This window comes from Phaseolus vulgaris, chromosome 9 (genome assembly GCF_051622355.1).
Source record: "Phaseolus vulgaris cultivar YP4 chromosome 9, ASM5162235v1, whole genome shotgun sequence".
NCBI classification, from domain to species: domain Eukaryota; kingdom Viridiplantae; phylum Streptophyta; class Magnoliopsida; order Fabales; family Fabaceae; genus Phaseolus; species Phaseolus vulgaris.
The window spans coordinates 25,406,528-25,433,247 of NC_143506.1; the positions used below are offsets into that span (position 1 = coordinate 25,406,528).

Genomic DNA, 26,720 nt, shown 5'->3' on the forward strand with positions numbered 1-26,720 from the left:
TTGGGAGGAGGGAGAAACAGAGAGAGAAAGTGTTTTTTATTTATTTTTAATTGATGATGCAAACTTAAGTGTCAACTGTTATGCCGTGTATAAGCTGGTTTCCTCATAACACAAGCCATTACTAAACAAAATTATGTTCATTTTAATATAACGAATTATTTAAAATAATAAATTATTTATAATAATCTAAAATATGAATAATTATTATTATTATTATTTAAAAGTATATTTTTATGAAAACCTCTATTGTTTAATTGAAACAATTAGTTTATAAGATTTTATGATTAATTTTAAAAAAGGTATTGCAGATTTAATGATTTGAAAGGAGTGTTGTTTACGTTCTTTCTTTTTTTAAGTAAATTGTGCAATTTTGTTTCGCTTTCATCATAATGAACTATTTACTTTTTTTGAAAATAGGTAATTCATACTTGGAAGCACGTTTTTAGGTGTGGTTGGTTTCAAAAAGAAATGTTGAATGGAGATTTAGATTTTTTTTCACAACAGATAAACAAATTAGATTGTCTAGAAAAATATTTTCTTCCATCTTCTAACTAGTTGTCTAATAAAGAATAAGACGATAAACAACAACAAAAATAATGAGAAATCAGCACACAAAAACTTATTTTGGTTGACCTAAACTCATGTTGCATTTGGTCCCTTTAAGAAACTGCTTAAGAGTTTCCACTACGAACACACTTAGTAATAATAAGTATTCTCACATCTTTAGATTACAACAAGTATTCATATATCTTAAGTTACAATGACTATTTATACATTTCTAGATTATACCTTCTTAACCTTCTCCTAAGATTAAGAAATCTCAAAATAAAATAAATATCACTCTCAAGAAAATAAAGAACAATTTCAGATATAGCATAAAGAAGCTCACATAGGTATAACTTCACAAAGTGAAGAATTACAATGGTTTTCCACACAACCCAAAAGACTAGACACTTTAATAGTTAGATTAGACGATCATTATAACTCTTGTATTTTCAATAAGATTGCTTTAATAATTTAAATTGCTCAACTTGCCTTGCTTTTGTTCTTTGTTGATTTTTCTCGGCAAGTGTACCGAATCAACTGTAATATAGTACTCTTTAAAGTACGAATGCCGAACCCACAAGGAACAATTCTAATTAAGATGTTCTGTTTTAAAACTCATTGAATATAAAAAATAATTTTGAGACTTTGTTCATAACCAAATTAAAGATTTCACAAATAACTCGGAGAGTTAGGGTTTGATTTAAGGCGTAACAAAACCAACTTATCAAATGTAGAGAAAGATACTTGGGATTGAATTGCGTTTATCTCAATCATCTGTATTTTGAATAATACAATATATAATACTCAAAACTACTTATTCTTTATGCTTAATTTAAAGTCATTCATCTTGATTCCTCACATATGAAATTCATAAGATAATTTCTCAAACACTGATTCCTCAGATATTTAACAAATCATCCAGCTTTAGGAACAAAATTACAATGCAATCAATAACCTGAAATCTATTCCTAACATTACAAGTTATCAAGTATTTTCGTTTATTTCAGATCCTTAAAGGTACTTTCCAGTTAAATTTAAGGATAAAAAAGACTCTATTGATCAGACAGAATCAAGCAATAAGCATAAAACGAAAATACCAAGAACAAGTAGAAAAGAGAATTTTATATATATATCACCAAGAATACATTTGATCAAGATAAATTACATTCAATCCCAAGTTAGAAAGAACTTAGCCACTCATGACAGCTCCTCCGATCTTCATTCTTGATCTGGATTGCATAAGAAGGGCTGATTTGAGCAAGTTCTTCTCCTAAGAACAGAGGTTTCTTCTCTTTCTCTCACTAGTCTCTCTCTAAAAAACCCAATCTGTTTTCCATTGCTGGTTTTGAGTTATGTTTCAGAATTTATATAATCAACTTTAGCTCAAGCTAGCCTGTTTTAGCTTAAGCTAGATCTTTCGGTGCATTTTTAGCTTGAGCTAGCGATTCTAGCCTGAGCTAGATCAGTACTGCACCTTTAATCAACTCTGGACAATTTTAGCTTGAGTTAACAATTCTAGCCTGGGCTAAAATTGTACTGCACTTTTAATCAACTCTGGACAATTTTAGCTTGAGCTAAATCTTCTTGTGATCCAATTCAGTTTTTTTTTCTTTCAATGCCAGTTTGAATACATACTTTCAATGCTTCATATTCATCTGCAATTTACACAAAAATTGAGATTAAATTTCTTCATTTGTTTCTTGGTTCAAAATATATAATCAGATTCAATAATTCTTAGATTAGGGTAATTTTCTTACATTAAGCAACAATTAAGTTCCAAAGTGTTCAATTTTCTCAATCATAAAAACTACACATTGGCACTTATCATTCTTCACCTTCAATCCCCTTATATAACTTTTTGAAATTGTCCTTTGACACTTAAATTGGTTAAGTTTGGATATTGCAATATATTCATATCTTCATCTTTTTGTGCTGAACGCTCAAAAATAGAAAGCTTAAATTTGTAATCTTTCAATTTGTCTTTGCTTCAAATTTGTTTAAGAAACTAATTCAAAAGTATGTTCAATATGTGTCAATAAAATCAAATCAAAACATAATCAGAAAATTTGTTTATTTCAAATAATATGTGATACCTAAAACAAAAGTATTTGAGATTTTTATTTTTTTTCAAATTGTTTATATTTAGAAAAGATTTAGATATATTCACAATATATTCAAAGGATATTTGCAATACTTAATTTGAACAAATATGATTAGGAAAAGATAGATGTAGCGACAATTGGTTATAAAAGAGGGATGGAATTGAACATGAACTCAATTCGTGTAATTGAAAACAAAAAATTACAGTGTGATGGAGTCCAAGACTATGAATTATGGAAGATGATTGGAATGGTAGCGAAATGAATGAATCATGCAACAAAGGTGAGAGGGTTTACTAAGGAGTTGGAGTATTCTTGGTGCTTAGGACTAGAAAGAGGTTTGATCAACTTTTTAGGGATTCACTAGGCTTTGGAGGCTCTCTAACAAATGGAGATTTGGAAGAGAAGGAGTTTGAAATTCATAACACTTCATTCAATTAATTGCAAATTTAAATACAAAAGGTGAAAAGAAGATGGAGGTAGCTTGCTACTTAATATACCATAACTCTAGTTAAGCAAGCTTAACCACAGTCAGTTATAATAGTCTAATAAGATGTCGCCCGAACTTCTTAAGATGCTCTTAGAAAGCCTTGCTTGTATGACAAGTGAAATTATTTAACAACCTACTCAAAAAATGGTTTAAAAATACAGGATTTAGAGAATTATCTACTATACTTTTTACAAGTTTAATACAAGCGAAGACAAATATATATTCTATATATCTCGAGGTTGTTATCCACTCTTAACTTAGTGTATGATGGCTTGGGGAGTGGGGATGATCCTCCATCAGGTTCCCCCTATTCAAAAGGATATGACCTCAAATCCAAAATAGGGTGCCACCTTATGAATGGAACAAGGTGAGCATGTTCCACCTGGGTCATGTATCCACTTGTAAAAAGTACAAAACATAAGGACAATGCAAAAGAATAAAATCTAAAGGATATGTAAACATGGTGAAAAAACAAAAGAATTGGGTTGTGTGGTACCATTATGGTGGATCTTATTACCTAATGTAGGTAAGTTAGACACCACATAAAATGGAGAACACAATGTAGAAGAAATAGAACAGGAATAGGAATAGGAAGACAAATTACCTCGATCAAGTGATATAAGCATGCAAAATATTTTCTTTGTCGATGTAATATGGTCATTTTATTATGTTTTTAAAGATTAAGGTTTTCTTCAAAAATTTATGTTTTTAATATACTAATATCCTTTTGAGCTATCCTATGAAAAAAAAATCAAAAAATAAAATGAATGAAACACGTACAACAAAATATATGAAGAAAAATGGAAGAAAGGACATTTGTGTTAAGGTCAATGTACCCCTTACATGATATTTTGACAAAATAAACCTAAGGAGTACTGTTATTTTTATTTTCAATTTTTCTACCTCATGAAGTTGTTTAAACTTTTGATCTTCTTGTTTTATTGCAAGTCTTCACAAGTTATTTGAACAAAGTCCGATTCAGTTCCAGACAAAATATTTTTTTCATTGAACTCCTTATAGACTATGTCAATGTTTGGGTCAGCTCCAAACAAAGATTTATCCTTGAGTTTAGAATTTTGGTTTGATGTTGAGTAATATAAACAAATACGGGAAACTAGTTTAGTTTTCAATAGAACTTTAGGTTAAACAATCTGGATGTGATGGTGACTTGTTCACATAAATTTAAACAAGCTTTTCATAAATTAATATTTTGATTAATTTTGATTTAAATGAGATTATCTTGATTTGATGTTTAATTCATTGTGATATGGAATATTTGTATTGGTTGAATTGAAATGTAAATCTCATTTTGTTTTCAAATGCTTTTGAAATGAATATGCATGTATAAAGTTGGTTATTAGATTTATGCGATTAGGGTATATTGGTACAAGATGTAGTTAGTTTTAGATAATATATTCAACTTTATAGTAGAAATAATTAAGTTAAATTTCACATTTAACCAATTAGAATCCCTGTGTTATCTGCATTATTATTTTTTGAATTATGCAGACTCGTTGGGCGAGTCATGTGCTCGTTAAGCAAATTTCTTTTTAATAAAAACATGAGTTTTGGTCGTTGAGCAAACCTTTTAAACCAAAACTCTTAATATTTTTGTCTTTGGGCGAAATGTTTTTATGGAAATCTCCCAATGGAGTAGTCGCTTGATGAACATTTTGCTTGTTGGGTGTCTAAAAGTGGTCAACTATGGTGTGCCTTTGGTAGAGCGAGCAAAATGATGGCTATGCTTGTTGGATGAGATGATGTTTTCTAAATTTTGAAGAAACGTTTTAAAATGTTTCTAAATGCCAAAATGTGTGTATCTTTCATTATATTTGACTAATATATTGTATTTGAACATTATTATATGTAATGGAGAATGAATTTCAATTTATTTGCATTTAAAAAGAGTTAGATGTATATGTATGAATGTAAATCTATGATTGTATTAGATTATGAAATTTTGTGGTTGATTAATTAATAGAGTAAAAAAATGATAAAGTTTCCATGTTAGTGGTATTTGAATTGAATTCATAATTTGTATGAATAACTTATTTAGGAACTGAGGTATGATGTATGCATAAATATTGCTAGGAAAGATACTGTTATGTTGAGATCTATAAGATATGTATTGAATTCGATATTTATTTAGAAGGAGATATCTTAACTTTACAGTTTGAAAAATAGTTGGTTTGACAGGTCATATGGATTGACCCTATCATATGAGGAGACTTCGTTTCTATTTTATGTGGCTGGGTTAGAGAGATAACACATTGAATGTAGTATGACAAATGCAAATCCTTGAGTCAAATTCAATGCATGTGTCTTTTGGATAGAGTTGAGTGTTCGGTGATGTGTGTCAGTACAGTTCTAACATGAGTTGTAGATTTCACTTATTTTTGAAAGACACTTGATTATGTGAAATGTTTGAATGAATATGAATGAAATTGAAATATATAATTGTTATTGTTTAATAATTTTTTATGATTTTTTTATCAACTCTATTTTACTGTATTTTCTTATTTGTAAATGTTTGTAAGAGATAGTTCAGATAGAAAGACTAAGCAAAAGTAAAAGGAAAATAACCAAAATAGATATATGCATTTTTATCTATCTATATATATTTATTTTGATTTTTTTTTATGTATATATATGTATGTGTGTGAGTGTGTGTCTATATGTGTGTATGTGCTTGAGTGTGTATTGGTGTGCATGTGTGACGAGAAGTTGAATAATGTTAGATACTAACCAGGATTATTTTTGTATTTCAAAGTTGTACCTCCATACACAACTTTTACATAAAAAAAAATACTCATTCAGATAAAAGCAAAATAAAATTGCACCATGCAAATAAATAAAAAACTTTCCTTTTCGTATCAAAATTAAAGTTGCAACTATTTTGAAGCTATGTTGTAAATTTTTTTGAGTGAAATCTTATTTGGATTAGACTTATTGGCTAACCTGAATAAACCGCACTTATCTTCTATACAACCTGGTATTGAAATTTTTTTGGAGTGAGATATTAGTTTGGTTGTGGAAAAATCTAACATGACAAAGTAGATAATGACAATATGACTAACTTTTGAGTGAATGAATGGTTGTTCAAAACAATTGATTGTTTTAAAACTCAAAACAATTGATTGTTTTAAAACTCAAAACAATTTTTAAAATTTAGATTATTAAATAATATTTTAAAATAAGTTTGTTCATGATTTTAAACCTCTAAAATGCAGTGAAGGAAAAAAAATTAAGTTAAAACTCCATTCATAACAATGTTTAAAGAATGTAAAAGGTAAAACATAAACTAAATTGGGTTGGGTTTAGTATAATTTTTGACCTAACATATTTCTAACCGCCAAACTCAGCTAAATTATAACTGGGTTGAATTGAGACATTTAATAAGAAAAAAAATACCATGAAATAAAGGGGTAAATTTTTTATATAGCACTATTTACATTTTTATTTTCCTAACTAGCACCCTTTTGTTTTTATTTCCCTATCTAGCATCCTTTTATTTTTTTTATTTCCCTATTTAGCACCATTTAAAAAATAAATAAAAATAATAATAATTTTTTTTTTATAATTTTAATTTTGAATGTATTAAAAAATAAGTATTTTTAATGTTTAAAATAGTTAGAAATATAATTAATGAATAAAAAAATGAGTTTTTACAAAATAAAAAAAATAAAAATAAAATAAAAATGTTTAGTTTAAAATTATTTTTTTAAGAATGAAAAAATAAGAAATTAAACCCTACAACAACATAAAAGTTGAATCTATAAACATAAATTATTTGTGTGTGCACTATTTATGTTTATAGATTTTTGAAATGGTGTAGATAGGAAATTGAGCCTGAAATAAACACTTCCAATATTAAAATCATATTTCTCAACTTAAACACGTGAGTTACTAAACAGATTTTAAATAACATCAATCAAAACTAAATAATTAAAATTAAACGAATTAAAAAATCACTCTTAAATGTGGAGATTAATAAAATATTTTTAAATTTGACACACTCAAAAAATATTTTAAAAGACTAAAATAAATTATAGAGACAAAACATCTTCGTTCGTTACAGCATCTAGTTTTTATGTCTTAGTTTAGCTTTTTTTAAATAATAAAAAAATAACCTATAATTAAATAAAATAAAATAAAACACTCTATCACAAGGGAAATAAATTAAATATATTTGGTTGTAGCGTGAAGGTAAAAGCGAAAGCGATTGGTTGAAGAAGGTGAACGAGAGTTGAAGTTTTCCAACGGAAAAAAAAAGGAGGCACGAACGAAAAGTAAGGGTTTATGTCCGTAATTTTAAGGCCTAGCCTATAAGGTAGGGTGCATGGTGAGTGAGAGTAAGTCACAGATGGTTGGACCGAATGGATAATAGTCAACCCTAGAGTAGTTTTGAATTTCATCTGGTTGGCACCCAATGGGAGGGGTGGACTTTTGGGACACTACCCCACACGTGATAACTCACCACCCAGTCTCTTCTCATTCTGTCTTCTTCTTCCCTTTTGGAATTCGTTTATTAGTTTACTCATACACCTTATGCTACAAATTTTTTTCTTCTTCCTTACTATTCATCACTGCTACCAACTAATGCAATGACCAAAAATCAATGAGCCTTAGGATCTTAGGGGAACTACTACATGGCAGGGGCTTCGAATTCCAAGATCGAGTTCTTGGTGTGGTTGTCGCAAGTCATGGGAGGGCTCTGTTCGCGCTCTGCCGAGGACGACCGAGTTTTTGTCAACGCCGATTCTGCTGCTCAGAGTAAACCTGCCGCCGCCGACGCCGCTGTTTTCTCCGCCGCGCCTCAGAGGATGGAGAGGAATCTTCCCGAACCTTCTAGAACTAACGGCGGAGCTTCTTCCCCTGTCGACGAAGAGTTTTACGACGGAATCCCGCGCTTCCCTAAGGACTCCTTGCCTCAGAAGCCTAGGTCAAAGGTTAAACAGACTGTTTCTCTGTTGTTAATAAATATGTACTGAACTGGAGTGATGTATAGCGTGTTGAGTCGTTGTTGATGGTTTAGTCGCATCTAGGGCTGGTAGTTCACAGAGGCTAGGCAAGAAGTTAATGAGGTTATTGAAGATGCGGTTTGAATTAGAGAAGACCTGTGAATATTTTGGTGACTTGTGTAATTTGGAAGTAAGGTGTGTGGTTGGGGATTAGGGTTTGTTTTTTTGTTAATAATTAGGAGTTTTAGAATTGTGTTGTTTATCTTGTTTATGGTTGTATTTATGTACTTGAGGCTTGGCAATAGGTTTTATGTGCTAGAAAGGGAAATTATCCCAGGGCTTTGGATGTCAGAAGGTATTATTTCAGATATAAGACAAAGGTGGATGGGCTTGCGTGCATTTTAGCATCAAGTCCAAAGGGCTTTTGGGCAAGGGAGCATGTATAAAACCATTAAATTTTCTCCTGCTTAAATGGAATAATACTGGAGAAAAAAATGAAAATATCTACTGAGCTCTTTCTGTTTCAGGTCTCAGAGGTGAGTTCACGCTTGAGCAAAGCTGGTACTACTGGAATTGCTATTGGACTTGAGAAAGCAGTAGAGGTTTTGGACACTCTTGGGAGCAGCATGACAAATTTAAATGCTAGCAGTGGGTTTGTTTCCGGAGCTGCAATTAAGGGGAATGAAATTGGCATCTTGGCTTTTGAGGTTGCAAACACAATTGTCAAAGGTTTTAATCTTCTGCAATCTCTTTCCGCTAAAAGTATTAGGCATTTAAAAGAAGAGGTTCTTCTTTCACATCCTGTGCAAGATTTAGTGTCAAAGGATATGGATGAACTTCTTGGGATTGTTGCAGCAGACAAGAGGTAAATATGGATTAAATCAAATTTCTAAGCACGCTTCTGTACCATGACTAAGTTAACTATTTTTTTCTTTTTGCATTACCATGACTGTAAAATTAAAATATCAACTGTATATGGTTTTGGATTATGTTGTCAGGCAGGAGTTGAAAGTTTATTCTGATGAGGTGATTCGGTTTGGAAATCGTTCGAAGAATCCTCAATGGCACAACTTAGACCGATACTTTGAGAAGTAATATAAATTGTACTCACTCAATTCTACTAGCCTTTCATTCATCTTCAAAAAAATATTAGCCTTCCTTGTATTTATTCTAAGCTGTGATTTCATTGTAAATTTTAGGGTTAGCGGAGAATTGAATGCTCAAAGACCCTCAAGAGACGAGGCAGAATCAATAATGGAACAATTGATGACTTTGGTTCAGTTTACAGCTGTGAGTGTATTCCTTGTGTCACTAAAGAAAATGCTTAGTGTTGCTCGAGGACTTATAGTAACTTCTGAAGCTGAAAATATATGAAAATTAAAAAAAGAATTATTACTAAAAGTATTTATAATTTAAGAACAACTAACTCATGGGTTAATCAAGTTTTTAAGTGATTACTCATTAAACCACTCTTTCAATATTGTTAACCAGTACAGTGAGTGATTGTCCCTAAATAGGAAATACTTTTTTCTATAATTTTGTTTTGCAATTTTTCCGGAAATGTATTATAAGGGGATTTTCTTAAGGATTTTGAACGACTGTATCTTCTATTATATTACATATAAGTTGTATAGAGTTTTCTTACTCTCCTCACTTACTCAATACCTTTAATTATGATCTTTACTCAAAGATGTAAAGGAGAATTTGATTTCATCTGCAATAGCTCTGTAGTAACCTGTAGGTACATTTAAAAATTCATTTTGGTTTCTATTATCACCCTAGAATAAAACTTCCAATCATGTAAATTTGGCATTATCTACCATAAATTAAAAAAAAAGACATGTATTCATCGCTGAGACCAAGTGCTCCATGCATTTGCTTTTTATTCAATGTAGTCATTCTTTTATGTGGTTCTTTTAAAAGAAGTTGGAAAATCAATTTTCTGTGACTGCAGGAATTATACCACGAATTACATGCTTTGCATAGATTTGAACAAGATGTTCAGCGCAAGTGTGAGGATGATGATGAAAAGGGTAATTGTAGCATGTTACCCTTGAGCTATGAGTGCTATGCATTGTTTTTCGTAACTAGCGATTTTTAACCTTAATGCATTGTTTGGTCATTTACTATTTGTGGATTGATTTATGAGGATTGTGTGTATTTTGGTGATTTGTGATAATTTGTAGGGAAAGTTTTGAAAGAAAAAATGGAGTGTGAGATGAGGAGAAAAAGATGGATTTGTGGGAATTGTTTGATAAATTACTAATTTGCGCCTTCAACCTTTTTTTTTAAATAATTCTATTTATCGGATTTTTCTTTAATTTTTTATAATTATTATTGGAAATTAATAAATAATATTTTAAAATCAATAATATCTTTTAAGAAATGATTTATTTTCATTTTCTCTACTAATTTTTTTAACAAAAAGATGTTTATATTTTAAAAATTATACCTAAGGGCTATTTTCATCTTAGACTAAAAAATAACCTACCAACCTTCTGTCAATCAAATCGATCACATATACTATTACGTTCCCAGAAAGAAAGAAAGACAAAAGATTCACTCACAAAACACTGTAAAAGAATGAATACCTCTCTTTGATTTATTATTCCAGCACTTTAACAGATCACCCAAACGCTTACAAAGGAAAACAAATTCCTTTCACACAGGTATTAGCCTGTCACTACATTTAACATACAACAAGCCTCCCCTTTAACTTTCCGGGTTGGTCTTTATTTAAAGACCAACCATAGCCAACAACTAACCGAAACCCCTTATCCCTTGTTCTTAAATTTCTTTCTATAATACACCCTCCGTACTCTGTCCTTGTCTTCTTGCCTAACATATAGCAATAAACTTTTTATTCAAATCTTCTGTCTTTCTATTAAACCAAACCACCTCACTTTTCATTTACAAATTAATCCTCCACTTTCCACACCTCCAACCAAAGAAAGTGTAAATCTGAATCTATTGAAGATTTTTAGTTTAACACGAGGATGGATTTTGGTATGATTATTTATTGTTATTATTTTCTTCAAATAGACCAATCATTGAGATGGTGATAAATATGTGGAACCTTAGGACTAGGTTAACACTGATCGCGTAGTTGGTTTTGAGATGTTTAAAAAGATATATGCTAGCATCAACAACACTTTGATCAAGGACTCTGAAATGAATGTTGGTTGAATACTGGCTATCTATATTCTGCTTGAGCTGTATTCTTTTTTATGGTTTTGCTATTCTGTTCTGAATGTCTTCTTCATCTGCCATTTTGTCTCATTGAAAATCATCCTGTTAAATTGTAGCAGTTCCAAAACCCTACTTTGATATTGTTTTTCCATAATCATCCCTTCTTCATATTGTTGTTGACGATGTAATTCTGAGGCCTAAATGACTGTTTACTATTTATATTACACATTTTTGAAGAAAAAATCACTCTGATTCAGAAGTTTGACCTTTCAGTATATTGAGCAGTATTTGTTTATGTAGTCTCTTCTAGATATAATTTTGAACTTCAGTATATCCCTATCATATAGGTGATGGCATTGCATTCTTGAGGGCCGAAATTAAAAGTCAAAAGAAGCAAGTTAGACAATTAAAGAAAAAATCACTCTGGTCTAGAAGTTTGGAGGAGGTAACATCAGATTGCTTCTCTGTGCAATGTGTTTTCTTGTCCCTCAGTATCCTCCTCTTGGTTTGTTTTATCCTCATTTAGACTGTCATTGTATCGGATCCATGTGTTATGCCCAATATATTACTTGAACTATGTAGAGAAATAATTTTTATTTATAGATGTGGGTTCATCTTGTGCATATCATATCACCTACGGAGAACTGACAAAGGTTGAATATAATTCATAATGTAATGGATTACAGGTTATGGAGAAGCTTGTAGATATTGTCCATTTTTTGCTTTTGGAGATGAGCAATGCCTTTGGCAATACAGGTTTGTACCCACTAAATGCTATTAGGTTATGTTTGTTTCACTTGATTTGTAATGCTGTTCTGTACCACTTAATGTATTTAAGTATTAAATATCAGTCTGTATTCGTATCAAATTACTGTTGAAATCAGTCATACCTGTAATGTTGTTTATCGATGTGCCTCTGCAGATAGCCACAAACCATTAACTGGACACACAAGCAATCGCCTAAGACTGGGCCCTGCAGGCCTTGCTTTGCATTATGCTAATGTAGTGCTTCAAATTGATACTATTGTGAGTTAATCTTCCTTGTATTTACTTCATCATTCCATGTCTGTTTATTTTATTCCCTAACTTGGTTTGGAGCTGGTAAAAATTAATTGAGTTCTAGAGTTGCTCCTTTTGTTGCCTATTGAATTTCACTTGACTCGTAAAACATTTATCTTTCTGTGTGTTTTAATACACACTAATCTCCCTTTGGCTAATAATGACTAACCCTTCTAAGTGAAATAGGGAAATAACATAAAGGAAATAAACGAGATATTTATCTAAATTAGTAATATCAGATATATGTAGGATATTTATTATGATTTCTTCTGTTCTACTTCCATGTAACGTCCTTCTATTAACTTCAGATTTATGTAATTGAATGCTTGTATTAAAGAGGGAAACTCAACCACGAATCAGTAGTAAAGCTAAGCATTTACTATAAATTTGGCTGTCATTGACATCTAACAATTTTGATAGACAATTCCATAGGCTCAAGTTTCTATTACTAATTGCCTCAGTTTGTTACACAATCTGTGGCCCGCATTGATAATCCTAACTGTTAAAATGAGAATTGGATGATCCTCAAAATTGAATTTAAAGCTTCGTAATAGTTTCTAATGGAATAATATTTCTCTGATTGAGTTGTGACAGTGAACTCAATACCAAGGTGTCAATGTCTTAGGTTGATCTTGTTTGTGATTTACATATAAAATAATTTGGGTGATAGAAATATATATGCACCAGAAATAAACTACTAGATGCATTTATGATCTTTCATTCAACAAGTGTGATCTTCATAATAATTTCTTGACAATGCTGAACCGTGCCTGAACTGGAATCTGGATGTCATCATCAAATTGAAATGCACTTGTCAGGTCCGCACTTAGTTTTTTGGCAAATCGGTTAGGTGCAGACAGTATGTTCACAACTAACAAATTAGGAAGTGGGGCATCTTTATATATTAGTTCATGACACTATGCTTTGATCAGGTTGTGCTTTTATGCTTGACTATATGATAATTGGTATGTGATTTCTTCACTACAGATAGAGTTAATCATCGTGGGTTGGTTCCACTTGACCAAATTGAGATAAAAACACTGGATTGGGTTGAGTTGGTTTTAAAATTGGATAAATTGGAAGTAATTGATTTTGGTTTGGAAACTTCACACCTGAGCTGACCTAATCATATTAAAATATAAAATACTTAATATGTAATTACCCTTTTATTTATTTATCCTTTTTCTATATCCTTTGATACTATTTGATATTAACTTGGAATAAATATCTATATCCTTTCTATTTTTTATTTTTCCCCCTTTTTGTGCTTTTTCCTTCCATTTTCTTTGCATCATCTAATCCAATGACCCAACTCTGTCACAATCTAGTTGTGGTCGGGTTGGGTTGAGCCACTCACCACTCAACCAAACTATTTTCATTTGGTTTGGCTTCAAGATTCTCCCCCAAACCTAACTCAACCCCACCTATGTTTACCCTTAACTCCTACTTGCCTTTGTCCTTTCTTGGATTGATAAGGTGTGCTTATATATACTTATTCACCGACAATCAAATTTATGTCTTAAGAAGTTAGTTCATTGAAGTAATATTATTGTTTTTGGTCTGGTGTTGACTGTTGGCACTTTCAGGTGGCTAGATCCTCCGTGCCTGCAAATACAAAGGATTCATTATATCAAAGCTTGCCTCCTAATATAAAATTAGCTCTGCGCTCCAAATTACCATCCATTTGTGTTGTAGAAGAGGTATGAGAATGCTACTTTCTATTTTTACCACTTTGTTAAAAGAATCACAGAAAGAAATAAGTTTAAAGTTTAGAAGAAATTGCGCAAAATAGGAAATAACACAAGAAGGAAGGGTTAGAATGTGTTTTAAATTTTTTTGCAGTTTTTCACTGATATCGTTTGTGCAAGCACTGTCAAGCAATACAAAGATGAATACACCAATAAAATTAATTTTTTTTGCAAGGTTGACTTTAACTTTTCCTTCATTCTTTAGTTAGTTAAACAAATATATAACATGCAATGTAAAATATCAAAGGAAAGAAAAGATACTTAGTTTTTGTATATTGTTTTGTCTGATCACATAGACTACGTCCGATTCTTGACTAGCCAGTCAACTATTCTTTCCCAAATCGCTTTTGGCTCAAGCAAGTAATCTTTCGACCAGCCACCTCCTAGTTTAACCCTGTTCAAGTATTCTTTCCCAAATCGCTTTTGGCTCAAACAAGTATTCTTTCCCAAGCCATTTCAAGCTCAACTAATGAGCTTAGCTCACTAGAGAGTGTAGCATTTTTCGATGTGTACATGGTTAGACTTTATCATTAGTTTGCTGAATTGAATACAAACAATGATCTTTGCAAAGCTTTAGGGAACATAGTATTTTGGCAGAATTTCAGCACTTGCAAAATTATGGCTCACTTCTCTATTCTTCTCTATTTTTGGAAAGGATGTGCATGAGGTTTTCAACCGGCGTTTGCGTGAGATTTATTTATATTGTGAAAACAATATCAATTCGATAAATAAAGTAGATTTGATGTCCTCTAAAAATAAAAATATGATACTAGAATAAAAACGTTCCTAATAATACATATATAATTTTGAAATTCTTAATTATAAAGGGTATATGCATTATTTCTATAATTATAACGTTAACTTAGATTCATTGATGGACCACTTGTATTGCAATTCATTGATGGACCACACTTATTGAAAGGTTGCCTTAGTTTCAAGGTTTCAAAAGGGTAGGGAGCTTACCAAAAAGGACAAGTGTGAAGTGTCGTAGTGTGGAGACATTGAGACGTGAACACTTACAAAGATGAATCACACCTCAATTATACATTAGGTCTGAATAGTGCTTATAAAGTTTGGACAATTCTCTTGTCTTATAATCTGATTTTGTAGAGTTGAATCACAGCTCAAGTCTAAATACTAAGAAATATATAGAATGGCAAGGAAAATGGTCAACAACTTTTTTGAATAAATTTTCTTTTGCTTTCAGCTTTCCACTTTCAACCAAAGATGAAGAATTCCTTAAATTTTTCTTTTATTTGCTTGCTCCTCATAATGTCTGAGTCTTGCAGTTAACTGTAGCCGATATCACTGATGAGATGGAGAAAACATTACAATGGTTGGCCCCCATGGCCACTAACACATCCAAGTAAGATATCTGGCATTTTGTCAACTATCTCCTTATTTTATTATCCTTTCGTTTTTTATCATTAGTTTATTTACCTCATACATAAGCTAACACTAGTCTTTTTATGGCCTTTATTTTGGTTGTTTTAAAATTGGTTCAGGGCACATCATGGCTTTGGTTGGGTAGGGGAGTGGGCAAACACAGGGTAAGTTTTTGAATTAGAAATTTGTACGTTTTTTCCTTTTTTGTATTGTCTGTGTTTTTAATCCTTTCCGATTTTAAATACTTGCTTTGTTCTTGAAGCTCTGAGGTAAACATGAAGTCTGGTGCAATGCGGGTTGAGACATTCCACCATGCAGATAAAGACAAAGTGGAATATTATATTGTTGAACTTCTTGTATGGCTTCATCGCTTGGTCATCAGAAGTAAGGCAGGCAGTGATGCTGGCAAAGTAAGGCCTGCCATCAAGTCCCCTGTTGGCGCTGCTTTGCAAAAGACAAATGAACAGTCTACAAATGCAGTATTATCATTGTTGACATTGGACGAGCAAAACATGCTGCAGGATGTAAATATGAAAAAACCTGTTACACGAATCAGTAAAAGCTGGGATTTTGGCAGTGTGAATATTAGATTCAGGGACAACTACAGATTGACCAAGAGTAGAAGTCATTCATCAAGTAAAAGCAAGGAGATATGTTTCAATAGGATTTTGTCTAAGCTTCCAGTGATTGATTTTGATATTGACAAAGAAAGGGCATTGAACGTGATCGACAGACTGGATGTGCTAAGGTAATTTGCAAGCTTCCTTGATTGCCTCTAAAATGAATTGAAAGGAGCCAAAGTACATGTAGGCATGGTAGTGGGTTTTCTTTGCATGCACATGCCACATTCTTGCTGTTGAATGCCATATTTTTGCGGAACCTTTGGTACTTCGGATTCCCATTGGCTTCGTTTGGGTGATCTGTTTCGGTGAAGTTCCGTGTGATGTAGGTATCTTTATATGGCACAAGCTAACTGTTGAGACGATAGACATTCATGCTTGAATGAATGTGACTGCAAAGCCCACTTAGTATAGGAGCGGAGTGGACTAGTTCATTGTTGAGTGTATATATGTATTATGATGTAACGAGGATATAGTGCTCATCCCTTTTCTTATTTGTCTCTCCTTTTCTGGTTTGACTACCCATGGTCACTGTCTAATGTAGAGAATTTTATTAACTGAGTTTTCAGCATCTCAGTTTTTACATTTATTTTATTTTTTTAATTAATCGCCATCTATCATTTTTATTGACATTTAATGTATACAATCATTAGGTAGATTGTCAAAGTAAAATTTCAACTCTAATTACAGAACACTGTAAAATTATGAAATTGGATCTAGCTTTAGTACTAATAAGTAGGTTTAATTAAATTGCATCTCAGTTTAGTAGTAATATCGTGCTTTGTAGATGTTTTTTTACACTTCTAATGGCAAAAGGAAAATTTTAAAAATAGCATCCTTAAAAACAATGATATTTTGGAAATGAGATAAAACATATGTAGCCCCTTTTCAGTTGGGACATGCATGCTGATTGGAGTTTTAGAAGAACTCCAATTGTTGTAGATGAACATCATGAAAAAAAATAGATGAATTTTGGTTATGTTTTAGTTTTCTACAATGTATGATTCGTTTACTTGTCTGTGACAACATTTTTTGTGTTTCTTCTAATTTGTTTATTGTGTACTTTGTACTCAAATGTTGTGTGAATATTACATTGAACAATATTAAGGTATAATATTAGTACAGATTACCTTTGTTTTTTAAGAGTTCGTATATTTGCATTATACGCTCCTATTTATGATGTCCCAACAAACATTTCACCTCATATTTCATGCACGTCAACCAGGTCTCTTAGTTACTCTTTATTTTAATTCCTGAACTATGTAATCATTCCTTTATTGTTCAACATTCAAATTATTCTTGTTCAATTAATTATTTATAATATTCTCCTATATTTTCAATATTTACTTAAAAAATATCCTAATTTTCATCTAAAAAAATCACGTAATCCATCATAGTCCAAAAAGTGTTTTTTAGCAGAACTCAAGACATTAAAGTTATATAATTGTATCCAATGACATATAGTTTGGAGTGTAATAATACAAATAAATTAAGAATATTAAGATTAAAAAATACATAGTGCAAAGAATTTTGAAAGATTATGAGAAAGAAAAGTATTTTTTCTTGGTTATACGATATTCGTGTGCATTTGTAGATAGATTTTTTATACTCATAATGCATTAATGATTCTTTGGAAGTTGGAGTGTGAGATGTGAGACTTAACCTGTAATTGACAACACTTAATACTGTGGGGAGCATAGCATTTAACACAGCCTATCAGAAAATAAAAGAAACAATATATTCCAAAGCCTATCCTTTAACCATTCATTGGTTGTTGAAGTGTCAAAGTTAGTTTAATTTCCACAATTTCCCATGAAACTTCACCTATCTCAAATCATGACTTCTTTTCATATAACATTATAAATCTATCATCAAAGACTAGTAATTTCTTTTATTGAACTGTCCTCCCATAACATAAAATTTTAAACCCCTGAACTATAAAAATAAAAAAAATATTTTTGTTTTGAAAACCTTGATAACTAAATAAAAATAGTAAATTAAAATCTTATTACTGTACAAATTACCTAATATAAAAAGTCAGCATTTAAAATTTTACCCATTTTCCTCAAATACTTAGATAGTTTACCTATGAAAAAGTAAAAGATTAATACAATATAGTTTGTAAAGGCCTTACGTGCGTAAAATATATGTTTATTTTTATAATAAAACAAATAATATAAAAATGCTTTTACATATATAATAACTAGAAATTTTAAACATATAAAATTTATTTATATTTATAATAAATAATTTATATTGTGATATAGTATCGTTTTGATTACTAATATTTTTTGAAGTTATTGAAATTTAATATAACTAAAAGTATTAAAAATGATAAATTGAATAATAGAAGTTAAAATAATGCTAAAATTTAAGGATTGCAAAGTGAACCCGCACCCTTTTTATATAATTAAAATTAATTTCAAAGATTAAAATATTTTATAATAAAAAATATATAAGAATAAGAATAAAATTTAAATTATTAATATTTACAAATGAAGTTTTAATTATTTATTATATATGAATAATTTAGTATGTAAAAGTAATAAAACTTTCTTAATTTACCTAATTAAAGGGAAAAATGGACCTTTTTCACTTCTATTATTTTTATCCATAATAATCATTTCAATTTATACACAGAAAATAATACCAAAAGAAGTTGCAATTCCTTTTAATTTTATTATAAATAAAGCATATTTTCCTAAAAACTCAATCCAAAATGACTGAGACTGGTTTTTCATAATTTTGTTAATAATAAAGAATATATTTTGACGTGAATAATTAATAAAAAAATTAATTTATTAGAGTTTATGATATATAAAAAAATGTTTCTAGAAAAGAAGGGAAAATTTCTTCATACAAACGTGCCTGCGTGTGATATTGAAACGCAGCTACTAAGCAATTTCCATGTTAATGAGAAATTGCTTAGAAGGTATTATTTGAAGATTATCAATTTATAGTTGAGGGTGGTATGGAGAAGAAGGTGAAGGTGATGATCCTTTGTGTTGAGGTTGAACTCTCTTAGTCTCAGGTGCAGCAATGGCAGGGGGTTCAAATTCAAAGAGGCCTCATCATGTCAACAGGGCCACTGATTCCACAAACACACAACAGGGCATAATTGAAGGGAATAATCTGCAACCACAAACACAAGTGCAAGAACGAGTTACTGTTTTCGACCAACATTTCTATGATGGAATCCCATGCTTTGCCGATGTTTGCTTTCTCCACAAGTCAAGATCAATCTCAAAGGTTGTTTGGTTGGTTTTTAATTTTGATTTCAAATCATTCACTCTTGTGTGTTCTGCTAAATATAACTGGGTTTAAGGTATATTTATTAGTAACTGTTATTATTCTACTTTTTGGAGGGTGTTTGATTTATTCTACTTTTTGTCTCTCTCTTCTATAACTGTTTATTTGGAAGTTTATCCAAAGAAGTGTTGATTTTCAGGTCTCAGAGGTGAGTTTACACTTGGGCAGAGCTGGAAGTATTGGATGTGGAATGGTTTTGGATACCATTGGGAGCAGCATTACAAGTCTAAATGCTGGCAATGGGTTTGCTTCTGGAGCTGCGATTAAGGGGAATGGAATTTCAATTTTAGCATTTGAGGTTGCAAACACAATTGTCAAAGGTTTTAATCTTCTGGAATCTCTGTCCGCAGAAAGTATTAGGCATTTAAAAGAAAAGGTGCTTCTTTCAAAGGGTGTGCAGAATTTAATATCAGAAGATATGAATGAACTTCTTAGGATTGTTGCAGCAGACAAGAGGTAAACTATTGGTTAAATTAAATTACTAAGAATGAGTTCTGTACCATCAATAAACTAAGAGGTTTGTTTGGACCAATTTCTCTATAAATACTTGGAGAAGAAAATAAAAGGAAAAAAAATGGAATAAACTTCTCAAAAAGCTAAAAACCTAACATGAGAGAGTTTTTACAAATTAGCATAACCTAATTTTAGTTTTTGGAGAAATTTATTTAGTCTTTTCTTCACATTTTCTCTTCCAAAGTGCTTCTGGAGAAATTTATGCAAACAGACCTTAACTAGTTTATTGTTTTGCATTACCATGGCTCTATAAAACGAAATATCAAGTGTATGTCATTTTGGATTATGTTGTCAGGCAGGAGTTGAAAGTTTTTTCTAATGAGGTGATTCGTTTTGGAAATCGTTCGAAGGATCCTCAGTGGCACAATTTAGACCGTTACTTAGAGAAGTAATATAAATTGTACTCATTCAATTTGTCTAGCCTTTCATTCATCATCAAAAAACTATTTAGCCTCTCATTTATTCTTTGTTGTATTTCCTTTGTAAATTTTAGAATTAACAGACAATTAAATGGAAGACTGTCAAGAGACGAGGCAGAATCAACAACGCAACGCTTGATGACTTTGGTTCATTTTACAGTTGTGAGTGTATTCCTTGTGTCAATAACTGGTAATAGTAACTTTTGAAGCTGATAATGTAAGAAAACTTAAAAAGGAAAGGGATTCATTGGAAAAGCATTTGCAATATAAGAATAAGTAAGTCAAGTGGTTAATTGAATTTATAAATTATTGCTAATGAAGCCAACTTTCAACATTTTTAACCAGTTGAATGAGTGACTGTCCTCTAATAGGAAATACTTTATCCATCAATTTATTTTTGTAATTTTTCAGAAATTCATTATAGGGGAAATAGTTGAAGAATTTCAAACTATTTACCTCATATTGCATACATATCAATTGCAAAGGGCTTTATTTCTTTCCATCACTTTCTTCGGGTCCTACTTAATACCTTTTAGACGAATCATGATTTACAAAGGTATAATGGGAGTTTCTGAGTTCATCTGCTTCAGCTCTGTAGTAACTGTAGGTACATTTAAGTGATTTAACTACTCATTTTGATCATGTTCTCCATTATGACCCTATAATGTAACTACCAATCATGTAAATTTGGAATTGAATATGTACCAAAATTTCATAATGACACATGTGTTTTAGAAATGAAACCAATATGATGGTTATGATACCTTCTTGATTAATCTAATCTTTACTCATTTATTTTGACTGTACAAATTAAATGTTATTAAAAGTAATTGTGGAAATGTTGTATATACTACTTATATAAATTGGTTTATTAAATTGCCTGAGGTGTCTTCTTTCTGCACCTTTTGTTTCCTCTGCTCATTTTCTCCCATTTTGCAGTTACTTGATCTTCTAGATTTTCTATTACTTTGCCGAAACCAAGTTCTCTATGCATCTTCTTTTTATTCAACTAAGTATTTTTTTCTGTGGGTTTAATTCTAAATTTGGAACACAATTGTCTGTGGCTGCAGAAATTGTACCATGAATTAGATGCTTGGGATAAACTTCAACAAGATTTTCAACGTAAGTGAGTTGGAGGATCAAAGAGGGAGTTGTTCAATGTTACCAATGGGCCATAGCATAATATGCATCTTGTCTTTGTATTTGTATGTAGCAATTTTTAATCTTAAATCTGAAGCTCTTAGAGACTTAATTTAAAGTGAAGAATAATTTGGCATTAATGTTATTGTTGTAGTTGGAAATAGAGCCATCATTTAGTCGGTGAGAATGTGTAGAACCTTGGGACAAGGTCCACACTGATCATGCAAAATGTTTAAAAGATATATGCTAGCATCAACAACTCTTTCATCAAGGACTCTGAAATGAATATAGGATCTGTACACTATAGTTATCTACACTGCTTTAGTCGTATCCTATTTTTGTATCTTATGTCCCTGTTAAATTTTAATTTTTAACGCTTTACAGACAGATAACTTTTTCAAAAACCCCTACTTTACTTTTTTGGTAATATTTGTTTTTCTTTTTGTTTAGAGCCAAAACTACATAGTGTTGTCTGAGGGCCTGAATGATTGTTAACTATATATATTGCACATGTTTGAAGAAAAAGTCACTCTGATTCAAAAGTTTTATCTTTCAGTATATTGAGCAGTATTTATGTGGTCTCTATCCTATAGGTGATGATGACCTTGCAGTCTTGACGGCGGAAATTAAAAATCGAAAGAAGCAAATTAGTCATTTAAAGAAAAAATCACTCTGGTCTAGAAGTTTGGAGGAGGTAGCATTAGATTTCTTCTCAGCAAAATATGTTTATCTTGTCGCTCAGTATTCTCCTCATTGTTTGTTTTATCCTCAATTAGATTCTCATTCCATCCGATCCACGTATAATGCCAAATATACTATAGAGAAATAATGCAAAAGTTGAATATAATTCATAATCTAATGTATTACAGGTTATGGAGAAGCTTGTAGATATTGTCCTTTTTTTGCATTTGGAGATAATCAATGTCTTTGGCAATACAGGTTTGCCATTAGATTATGTTTGCTTCCCTTGATCTGTAATGCTGTTCTGGCCCACTTAATATTAAGCATTAAATATCAGTTCTTTTCCATGTCAGGACTTAATTAACACAAGTGATTCTTATTTTAAATTAGAAAGGGAGAATAAGGTGGGTGTTTTTTTGGAAGGGGAGAGGGTGGGGTAGAAGCATTTCATTTTCCTGGTAAAATCCAGCTTTAAATGAAATCTATATTCTACATACCTGTAATGTTTATCCATGGGCATCTGCAGATGATCACGAACCATCAATTGGACACATGAGCAATTGCCAAAGATTGGGCCCTGCAGGCCTTGCTTTGCATTATGCAAATATAGTGCGTCAAATCGATACTCTTGTGAGTTGATCTTTATATTTAATCCATTCTATCTCTGTTATTTTTTTTCCTTATCTTGAACCAGAAATTGAATTTCTAGAGTAGCTTCTGTCGTTAAGTATTGAATTTCTATTGTGCTACTTCTCTGTAACTTCCTTCCTAATTACTTTCAGATTTGATGTAATTAAATATTTGGATTTGGCTGTAAACATATTTATTTTAATCAATAAAATTAAGAGGGAAACTCAGCCAAGAATCAGCAGCAAAGCGAAGCATTTGACTTATACAAATTTTGGCTGCCCTTCACATCAGATGGTGCCAATTTGGTAGAAAATTTATGTGCTTTCAAGTTTCTAATACTAACTGCCTTTCAGTTTGCTACACCACCTGTGACCTGGACTTTGAAACTAGATGATCCCCTTTTTTTCAAGTGAAAACGGATGATCCTCAAAATTTATAAATATATAATATTTGGTTTACGACAGTGAGCTCAATACTAAGGATGTCTTTGGTTACTCATGTTTGTAATGTGATGTAAATAAGACTAGGAGGAAAATTGTTAATGTTTATGAACCTTGTCTATAGCTGTTGCATAACTTTGTGAAGGTTCTTATGACTTGTGATTTTTGAAAGACATGTTTGTAATCTGGAATATTTGAATGCACACTGCCTCTAAAGAAAAGAAAATCTGGTATTTTCGTGGTTAATTTTTATCAACATGCCTCACTGCCTTCTACATGTACTTTAAGAATGGAAAAGTAACTGTGGTGCCTTTTTTTCCATGCTGCATTAGATCCAACACCTAAATCATAGCGTAGCCTGTGCCAGGAAAATTCAAAGTTTTCTTTAATTTTTGGTTTTCAACCATTGCTTGGCCGTAGTTGATACTTCCCAATTTGTCAAGGCATCAAATAACATACCTTCCCATGTTCTCGTACATAACACATTCTAGTCAGAGAACACCTTAGCCTGATCTAGATCATAACGCACCACATTTCCTCTAAAATAAATTAGGAGATTGAAATATATATCCATGAAATTTTACATTCGTACTCGTATGTTTTGATCAGATTCTATATTCATACTTAGTTATATGATATTGGGATATGATTTGTTCACTAATGATTCCCTGTACTTTCTAAGATTGAATAAGGTGTAGTGTAGTTATATATACTAATCATAGTTGTTCAAATTTGTGTGATTCTAAGCAAACTACATTTGAGTAACATTGTGCTGTATCCGGCATTGACACTCAGGTAACCAAATCAACCATGTCTGCTGCAAATACAAAGGATTCACTCTATCAAAGCTTGCCTCCTAATATAAAATTAGCTCTACGTTCTAAATTACCATCCTTTCATGCTGTAGAAGAGGTATGATTAACTGCTGATACTTTCTATTATTACCACTTCTGTTAAAAAACCACAAAAAATAGATAGAAGGAAAGTTTAGAATAGACAAAAAGGCCTAAGGTTTATGCACACTTTGCCTATAGCCCGCAATAGACAAGGGAAAATAAAAAGTATACCAACTATATAGCTGTTAAACAATGACGCCATTCAACCTCCTCATTGAAATCAAGCAGTCACTCATCATACTCAGTCCATATTGAACGCCCTCAATTTAATTTACCAATGATTCTTTCACCAAAGGACATGCCTTCGTACTTGGCTAGATTGTTTAGTCACCGCATAACATGATGATATTTAGAATGCCGCGGAAAATGCTTAATTTTTGAAGAATAACTTTTCTTCTACTTTCATCTTTCCACATTTTGTTCTTTTTTACTCTTTCCTCATGGTTGCCGTTTGAGTCTTGCAGCAAAGTGTAGCCGATATAAAAAGTGAGATGAATAAAACCTTACGTTGGTTGGTTCCCATGGCCACTAAGACATCCAAGTAAGATATCTGGCTTGTTGTCAACTAGCTCCTAACTACCCATATGAAAAGCCTTCTATCATCACTATATCTACCTCATACAAGTTAACTCTAATTCTTTTTGGCCTTTTTTTTTGGTTGTTTTAAAATTGGTCCAGAGCACATCATAGATTTGGTTGGCTTGGGCAGTGGGCAAACACAAGGTAAGCAGCAATTCTCTGCTGCTATATTTGAGTTAGAAATCTGTACATTTTTTCCTTTTTGTATATTAATTTTTTATTTATTTAAATACTTTGTTGGTTCTTAAAGGTATGAGGTAAACAGGAAGGGTGGTGTAATGTGGAATGAGACATTCCACCATGCAGATAAAGATAAAGTGGACCATTATATTCTTGAACTTCTCTTATGGCTTCATCGCTTGGCCATCAGACGTAAGACAGACTGTGATGCTATTGCTGGCTAAGTAAGATATCCCATCAAAGGAAGCAATTGCCGGATTAGCTGTCCAAATAAATCTCTTGATTTTAGGAATTGTAACTTATATTTACATATTTTAACTCAACACTACCCGTGAAACTAATAAAAAAATAGATTTCTTTATTCTTAGTTTGGCTATCAGTTGAACTATCAGTCATGTAAGGTTATGGGTAATATTTTGTTTATTTGTCATAGTAGAACTCCGTTGGTCCATTCACGTCAATCTTAAATAATCTAGAATAATTTTCTGCCATAGCTAGCAAAGAGCTTTGTACTCTTTACATAAGAAATTGGCTGAGTCAGAGAAAATATTGATTCTAAATTTAATTAATGCGTAGTTTATAATTAAATTTCGAGTTAAAGTAATCTTTGAATGCATTTATAATTCAAGTGTTGGAAATTTTGTTTTTTAACTGCAAATAGCAAATAAATGCACATAAGTACACGTGATATTTTATTATTCTATTTTAATTGTTGATTTAATATTTTTAGGTAACTGTTCATAAAATCATTTAAGAGTCAGTTAATGCAAGTACTTTGTTAGCGATGATAATAAAATATTTTCGTCTGATTTATTCTAAATAACCAACAATTGGTATCAAAGCTATATTCTTGAGGGATGTGTGAGGTTAGTAGAGTGTATCAATGGAAGAATGTTTCAATTTTTCAGCAATGGTACCACCTGTCTTTGATGGAGACAATTATCAAATGTGGGTTGTTCGTATGGAGACCTACCTAGAAGCATTGGATTTATGTGGGAAGCTGTAGAAGAGGAAATTCAGTCCTAGAAAACCCTACTGTGGCACAAATAAAATCAGGAAAAGAAGATGAAAAGGTCAAAGGCAAAAACATGTCTATTTGCAGCTGTATCTCCTATGGTATTCACAAGGATAATGTCCTTGAAGTCGGATTACCTCAAGGCCAAATATGAAGGTGATGAGAGGATTCGTGGAATGCAAGTGCTGAATCTAATCAGAGAGTTTGAACTGCAGAGAATGAAGGAGTTAGAATCCGTAAAAGAGTACTCTGACAGACTTCTAAGCATTGCCAATAAAGTGAGGTTGCTTGGATCTGTGTTAAAAGATTCAAGAATTGTGGAAAAACTGCTTTTAACTGAAGGCACCATAACAACCCTAGAGAACACAAAGGACCTATCAAAAATTTCTCTTGACCAGATTTTTGCATCTTGAGAAGTCCTTGACCAGTCAGCTCCTCCTGACATAGATCTAATGAGAAACTTTTGTCTCTCATTTGTACCTTGAACAAATCTTGTCCTGTAGCATCCTTGATCAAATAGTGGTTATCTTCAATAAATTGCTCTATGTTCGGTACATATAACACATCAGTAATAGTTTTAGTACCTGAATGATGTGTTGCTAACAATGGTTCCTATTCCTTTTACTGAAATGTGACCCTCATGGAGTATCTTGACCTTTGAAATTTTTGAAGGCTTCAACTCCTTGAAAAGTTTTTTGTTTTTTGTTATAAGTCACGTGATTTGTGCATCCACTATCAATTAGCCACAATGCACTTGAAATATTGTTGGAGAAACCAGTTGCAACGAAAAGTACATCCTCCTCATTTGCAAATTGAGCAT

At 31.7% G+C, this 26,720-nt stretch overlaps 2 protein-coding genes across 7 annotated transcripts; both read left to right on the forward strand.

Annotated features, from left to right (window-relative positions):
- The first annotated feature begins 7,311 nt into the window (after positions 1-7,311).
- LOC137820707 (protein PSK SIMULATOR 1) lies at positions 7,312-16,705 on the forward strand. 4 transcript variants are annotated; one of them, XM_068624920.2, is made up of 12 exons: positions 7,312-8,084; positions 8,624-8,961; positions 9,095-9,187; positions 9,296-9,386; positions 10,051-10,129; positions 11,633-11,730; positions 11,972-12,041; positions 12,208-12,311; positions 13,931-14,044; positions 15,382-15,458; positions 15,598-15,642; positions 15,741-16,705. In XM_068624920.2, the coding sequence occupies exons 1-12, from the start codon at positions 7,785-7,787 to the stop codon at positions 16,228-16,230; spliced, it is 1,899 nt and encodes a 632-aa protein (XP_068481021.1). In that variant the 5' UTR covers positions 7,312-7,784; the 3' UTR covers positions 16,231-16,705. The 4 variants fall into 4 exon arrangements, 3 of the variants coding, with proteins under 3 accessions (XP_068481021.1, XP_090151469.1, XP_090151470.1); XM_090295343.1 differs by having other exon boundaries at positions 7,435-8,084; positions 9,095-9,199; XR_016515588.1 differs by lacking the exon at positions 11,633-11,730 and having other exon boundaries at positions 7,490-8,084.
- A 2,235-nt stretch (positions 16,706-18,940) lies between these two features.
- LOC137821852 (protein PSK SIMULATOR 1) lies at positions 18,941-25,252 on the forward strand. 3 transcript variants are annotated; one of them, XR_016515751.1, is made up of 12 exons: positions 18,941-19,347; positions 19,547-19,863; positions 20,216-20,308; positions 20,414-20,529; positions 21,410-21,461; positions 22,073-22,173; positions 22,349-22,418; positions 22,687-22,790; positions 24,026-24,142; positions 24,591-24,667; positions 24,805-24,849; positions 24,956-25,252. XR_016515751.1 is itself a non-coding variant. In XM_068626629.1 (12 exons), exons 1-12 carry the CDS (start codon positions 19,138-19,140, stop codon positions 25,107-25,109), a joined length of 1,428 nt encoding a protein of 475 aa, XP_068482730.1. In that variant the 5' UTR covers positions 18,941-19,137; the 3' UTR covers positions 25,110-25,252. The 3 variants fall into 3 exon arrangements, 2 of the variants coding, with proteins under 2 accessions (XP_068482730.1, XP_090151742.1); XM_068626629.1 differs by having other exon boundaries at positions 20,414-20,501; XM_090295616.1 differs by lacking the exons at positions 22,349-22,418; positions 22,687-22,790; positions 24,026-24,142; ... (1 more) ...; positions 24,805-24,849; positions 24,956-25,252 and having other exon boundaries at positions 21,410-21,462; positions 22,077-22,142.
- Positions 25,253-26,720: the final 1,468 nt, after the last annotated feature.

Excerpts from the sequence above, each read along its gene's own strand:
- LOC137820707 (XM_068624920.2), top strand. The coding sequence starts at position 7,785 with ATGGCAGGGGCTTCGAATTCCAAGATCGAGTTCTTGGTGTGGTTGTCG. Across the intron at positions 9,387-10,050 it reads CTTTGGTTCAGTTTACAGCT|GAATTATACCACGAATTACA; the intron begins GTGAGTGTATTC and ends CTGTGACTGCAG. Across the intron at positions 11,731-11,971 it reads GGTCTAGAAGTTTGGAGGAG|GTTATGGAGAAGCTTGTAGA; the intron begins GTAACATCAGAT and ends AATGGATTACAG.
- LOC137821852 (XM_068626629.1), top strand. The coding sequence starts at position 19,138 with ATGGCAGGGGGTTCAAATTCAAAGAGGCCTCATCATGTCAACAGGGCC. Across the intron at positions 22,174-22,348 it reads GGTCTAGAAGTTTGGAGGAG|GTTATGGAGAAGCTTGTAGA; the intron begins GTAGCATTAGAT and ends AATGTATTACAG. Across the intron at positions 24,668-24,804 it reads ATGGCCACTAAGACATCCAA|AGCACATCATAGATTTGGTT; the intron begins GTAAGATATCTG and ends AAATTGGTCCAG.